At 44.9% G+C, this 6,187-nt stretch overlaps 1 protein-coding gene across 1 annotated transcript; it reads right to left on the reverse strand.

The window, feature by feature from the left end:
* Positions 1 to 3,652: 3,652 nt before the first annotated feature.
* LOC127334381 (uncharacterized) lies at positions 3,653 to 4,757 on the reverse strand. Its single transcript, XM_051360826.2, has 2 exons — positions 4,555 to 4,757; positions 3,653 to 4,467 (listed from the first exon to the last, which is right to left on the reverse strand). The coding sequence occupies exon 2, from the start codon at positions 4,420 to 4,422 to the stop codon at positions 3,844 to 3,846; it is 579 nt and encodes a 192-aa protein (XP_051216786.1). The 5' UTR covers positions 4,423 to 4,467; positions 4,555 to 4,757; the 3' UTR covers positions 3,653 to 3,843.
* Positions 4,758 to 6,187: the final 1,430 nt, after the last annotated feature.

Genomic DNA, 6,187 nt, shown 5'->3' on the forward strand with positions numbered 1-6,187 from the left:
TGATCGCGTCTCGAGTAGAAAGGACGATTTGGTCGTTTTCAGACGATAGTTCCACTCGTTTTCTAGATTTTATTTATCTGCTTGGTTCAGAAATTCGTTTTGCATACGAAGAAGGGACGTCCATATTGCCGACTCCTTCGCTGTGTGTGGCTGTGTTTCGCGCAGATATTGCGGTAATACACGGTGATGTACTTCTAAAACTCAGGAAGTATAAAGGAGTTTTTGTATAATCCACTCATGGCTGGACAAGTGAGCATGAGCAAAATGCATCTACGATTAGGGATGAAACTATATCATTCCAAACAGATGGAATTCACAAATTATTATTTATATTGTGCACTATAAAAAATACTCGTACAAGATTTTTGTTTTAAGATGTTTCCATACAGTTCATTAGTGTGAGCGTGTTGGGTCGTCTCTATCTTTGTCCACTGGTGATTACGTAACGTAGAAACAGAGTGTCTTCGTGTAGGGTACTAGGCTGGAAAAGTCTCTTAACTGAAGGCAAATTGTCGATGTCCTATACTGATTTGCAGATTGGGCGACGACATCCACTGATGTTTAGGACCTACGCTAAGCTATCGTATCGACAGTGTTCGTTCCAACAAACACTGGTTTACTTTCGACCAGCTTGGTATGGTGATATGAGTCGATGCCGTAATCTAATTACTTTTCCTTTTATCAAAAGAAACGATCCATTGTTGAATGATTAACTAAATAAGTAAATAAAGTACTCCCATGACACCGAAAAATAAATAAATAAATGTGTTGTCGTTTTCTGATAAAACTTAATTATAACAAGATTCTTCAAAGTCGTCATCTCTAACTTCACCTTGTGCATCTCAACATTTTTCACTACAGCGCTTGTGAAGAAACTCCAGAAGACCAAACTTGGGCCAATGGACGAGCCTTAAAGGTTTCCGAGTGTTGCATGAGCCATTCGGCTCAATAGGATAAAATCTAGGATCGATGGACTCATTGTGGCCGAGGACACACCCGCAGTCACAATATCGAATCACTACTTCATCATCACGCCGTTGCAAACAAAGACTCATTTTGGTCGGGGCGTACCCGAAGTCGAGTTATAGAATCACACCGATTCATCATCACGTGTCGCCGGAGAAGACCAAGACCATAAAATAACGAAACAAGGTAACATCATAACAAAACACACCAAACACCATCATTTCCACCACCAACACCACTCAACACTAGTACACAATGACCTTATGAACCCTGGTCAAAAACCTCATCGACAACGGAGATAGGGCCCGTCGCCGGAATGATGTCACTCTTGTGAGGGATCATCTAAGATGGAGGCACAACTTTTTCAATTGGAAGCCCCTCAACACTAACGGGCATGCACATATGTATGTTGCCGATGTTGGACCATACAAAAAAATGGGAGCTATGAAGCACCGTTTGCCTTGTGGTAACTCGATGATAGATTTGTGTTGTTCATGTGCATTTTGCGTTTGGTGAACACATATTTCCTTCACACTCAGTTACATATTTTACAACACATTTACGTATTTCAGAACACAAGAAGAAACACAGTACCAATGACAACAATTTTATTCAGCAAACAGAACCACAACATGAACAATGTCATCTTTATACATTTAAGTTGTAATGTCACAAAATACATAATATTTTCCACAACATATACATAACGTATCAGCAAGAAACTTCTAAAATACTAATATGCAAAAAAAAAACATAGTACATGTCTTGATTACATCGCTGAGGTTACCAACAAAGAGCAAAAGAAACTATTTTTTTAATGGAACCCGAATACTCATTTTCATTATTATTGTTTTGGCCTTCCTTGTAACAGAGTCCTATGTTGTTATTGGACATATGGGGTAACATCCCAAGTCACCCCAACATGTACTTGCCCTTGATCATCCGAATGAAGTGCGAAGTTCCGTACAAATGGACCCAGGTAGAGCCCACTAAAATTAGAAAAAATAGTAAAATAATTATTTGTTAGTTTCAAAAAAAATTGTTACCGAGGAAACCAGGGTCCCCCGAACCGATTTTGTGGCCCGGAAGAGCATGCCATGCCCCCCCCCCCCCCCCCCCCCCCCCAAGGAAGGCACACCATGAGCCTAGCGTCGATCGCGAAGGAGCCAAGGAGGAACGCAGGATGAATCCTTATTTTCCTGGTGAAGAAACGTCATCCGTGACGTCCCTCTTCGTCCCCAGGAAAGGATGTGTCTGCAATAACTCCTCCTTGAGTACTTTGTAGCTTGGACAAAGGACATCGGGGCAAACCAGTGTGGTGTTGAGGAGGGATCGAAGCAAAGTAGGGATCGCCGCGCAGGCCCTTTGTGCAGCGCTTCCCCTCTGGTGAACGATGCAAGAAGGGCCGAATATGAATACCCAATTATGTCTTAGTTATAATTTTTAGGTCTACGACTAGGCCAGTATATGAGGCTCCTGCGATTTGACGGGAGGGTGAGGCCAAAACCTCATGATGGAAAGGGGTAAAAGTGCAAAGACCCGAAATCTGAGGTGGGAACAGGTGTTGGTGTTGTGTTGTCATCATACATTCCCCCCGTCATATGAGCTCATTGAGAGCGGTGTGGGAACCCAAGGTCGTTGTGGTATCCCCTTCAAGTATTAAAGGAGGACCGTGGCTGAGGAGAGAAGAAAGAAGACAGCAAGGCTGGAAGGAGGAGATCCGGGGAGAATAGGATAAGAGCGACACCGAGAAAAAGAGAGAGAGGTCCAAGGGTAGTTCATCCCCTACCATGATATCCCGGTCCAAGGGCAATCCTCAAGTTCATACACACATTGAAGCAATATAGATCAGACATGTATGATGTGAAGTTGTTGTTTTGTTTGAGTAATCTATGAAGAAAACATGGCTGAACTAGACACCTCAATACCGAACAAATAAAAGGGGTAGCCGGTATCCCTAATGTCCATGTTCCTACACATGACAACATATGTAAAAAACACTTCAAAATTCATACAAGACCTAGGCATAGGCAGCCAGACCCGAATGGCCCGACCCGACCTGAATATCCCGGGCAAGCCGGGATTGCACGTTAGGTTGGGCTCGGGCCTGAATTTCGAGCTTAAATGTTGGGCCATGCTTACAAATTGCATAATTTAGGCAAGAGTTTAGTTGGGCTAGGCTTTTTCATGTTCAGGCATGGCTCATGCCTGATCTATAGGCCCAACGGTCAGGCTGGGCTCGAGCCTACGTTTTCAACATCGGCCTTTTTTTTTGGTCCCATCCCGAATTTTGCCCAGGTATATTTGCCCCTTGTCCATGAAGTTCTGGGTCCGCTCCACGGGCGACGGGCACCGGACAAGCAGTACTCCCTCATTTGCAAAATAGGATGCATATATTTGTTGGTCAAAGTCAAACAATTTGAAGTTTGACTAACTATACAAAGAAAATAAACATCTATGATACCAAATGCACATAATATGAAAGTATATTTCACGATCTAACAATATTGGCTTGAGATTACAAGTGTTGACATTTTTTTCCTATATAGTTTGTCAAACTTGAAGAAGTTTAATTTTGACCAAAATCTATACGCATCCCATTTTGGGGAGAAGGGAGTATTAGCAACATGTACAGAGTCTGTCAAAAAATAACATGCATGGAGTACTATATAGCACCCTATTACTCTTCAGAAAACATGGCTTGAAGCTGCTTAATTAAGGTATTCGTGACAGAATTACAGGCAAGTTACGCATGGAGTATAGATACATAGAGGGTTTCGTTCGAAGAGGTGGTAAACCTTCGAGCACGAACGTTGCTACATGCCTGCCGGTGCCGGTGCCACGGTGGTGGCTAATTAGGTGTTCTCTTATTTTCAGTTACATGACGGCGCAGGCAGGCGGGCTCTCCTCGCAGATGACAATCGGCGTGCACGGCATGGGCATCGGCATCTGGTACGGCGGGTAAGAGGAGCAGTGGCAAGACGGCCCCGTCGAGCACTGGCACGTCGGCGCCGGCGCCGGAGGAGCTGGCTTGGAGTGGCACTCGCAGTACGGCGTAGCGCAGCCACACGGCCACATCGCGGGGTACTGCGGGTACGGTACCGGATACGCATACGGTACCGGCTGCGGCTGGTTGCACGGGGCCGGCGTCGGCTTGGGCTCGGCCGGCTTCTCGTCGTTTTTCTTGGGCTTGGGAAGGTCGGGCTTGGGCTTGGGTTGCGCCGGCGGCGGCTTGGCGACCTCGATGTTCTTGATGATCTTCTTGCCGGCCTTGCACCAGATCTTGCAGGAGAGCTGGTCGGCGTCGAAGGGGCCCGACACGAGCACCCTGTCCTCCCCGTACACGATCTTCTCGATGTCGAACTTGCCCCGGTCCTGGATGGAGGACATGACCTTCTGGATCTTGGAGCTGCAGCGGCAGCAATCCATGTCCAGCGTGACGATCAACGTCGGCATCGATCTTCTGCGCACCTCGATTCACGAACGATTGCACCCAAGATTCTGCATTATATGTAAATCTCTTTGTTCTGGATTCAAGAAATTAAGCCCAAGGGAAATTAAAGAGCTATAGAGAAGAAGTAAGCTCACCTTTGCAGTTCAGAAGTAGTTCCGGAATATGCAGCGAGAGGAAGACAGAGCAGTGAGCTGTGGCCGCAGCCTCCTGCCTGGAGGATGCAGGTGTTATGTTTCTCCTATGTCGACGTACGGCGTTTGAATTTGGTGCCGGGATCACGTCGGGACGGCCCGGGTCTTGAATGCTGTTTGGAACCTGGTGCAGCGCGAATAGACAGCGAGCGATGCTACGCCTGTATCGGGTGCCCGATCACATCTCGGCAGTCGGCATATTTTGAACTTTCAATGCTGCAGCGGCCTTCAAGCCACGACGTGGAAGAGAGGCAACTAAATGGAAGGGCGGAGAAACAACATTGCTTCCGTAATTTCAACCTCGCATCGGTGGCCGGCCGGCTTGACGCGCAAGAGAACAAATTTCACCCAGAGGAATTTTGTAGGGCCGAAGCCCTGATGATCAATAAAACCATTTCCCCAAGCATTCATGGAAGAGAAGATAAGTAAGTAGAAACTACCTAGTAATGATGTTAGACATTGGTTTTTCTCTTCTACCTCGTTTCCGCTAGTAGTGTTTCTGTTGTACCGTTAAGATAAGTAAGTAGAGACTACCAAGTAATGATTAAGTTGTGAATTTGTTAGCTGGTTTGATGTTGTAGTATGTGTGCTGTTGTGTTGTCGTGTGTGAGGATGGAAAACTCTGTAGTATGACGGTTTCGTTTTGAAATCAGGGATGATCCCTTTTATCTAAAAAAAAATCATGGAAGAGAAATATTTTTTTTGCAAATTACTCCCTCCGTTCCATAATTCTTGTCGTGCTTGTACTTCAAATTTACACTAAACCACAACAAAAAATTATGAAACGGAAAAAAGTAGCAGTATTCAGCTAAAGCTGAAAGAGGTTTTCCAAGTAGTGAGAACAGCTTGTCGGGAGCCCGGGCCTCACTTCCTCCTACACTCCGTGGCCGCCTAGAGGGTGTTGGTGGATGTTGATGGCAAAGTTGGAACTCCGAGCGTGATGTAGTAGCAACATTTCTCTTTCGAGTGGCAACTCTAGGTTGTGGAACCAATAAAAAGGTAAAGACGGTAGTGGTGGCCAAGTGTTCGTTCCACACGACCCTATGGCATGGCCTAGGACGTCGAGCGCCTCAACAGAACCCATGGGCTCCGCCACGTCTAGCTCCTTTCGCATGCATCTTCATCTTATTTCAAAGCGAACACCTGAAATTTACCCGAATTTTCCTTTCTAGAAGATTCATCAAGTATCTATAAAGAAAGGAGGATTTCTGCCTTCCAACAATTATTAATAGTTTAGTCCAATAGATTAATGAAATAATAAATACTATTATAAATATGCCATCAAATTTCGAAACGAATAGATACGTTTATGACGTGTCAAAGGAGCCTTCCCTTCGGCGTTAGGCGCAAGAAGGCGTGCTAGCAAGATACAACTAGGTGGGTGTAAAGACGTGACTTTCACACACTTGGTGGAGCAAACGTGAAGAATCCTGAAATCGCAAAAACATGGCAAATAACATGGCGGCGCAACAAGAGGTTGATATGTTGTAAACGTAACTATTCCTTTTTAAAGTTTGATATAATTTTTATTTAAATTACCAATTTTTATTGGATATTTGCTCTAAATTCTTGAAAA

This window comes from Lolium perenne, chromosome 2 (genome assembly GCF_019359855.2).
Source record: "Lolium perenne isolate Kyuss_39 chromosome 2, Kyuss_2.0, whole genome shotgun sequence".
In the NCBI taxonomy this organism is placed as follows: domain Eukaryota; kingdom Viridiplantae; phylum Streptophyta; class Magnoliopsida; order Poales; family Poaceae; genus Lolium; species Lolium perenne.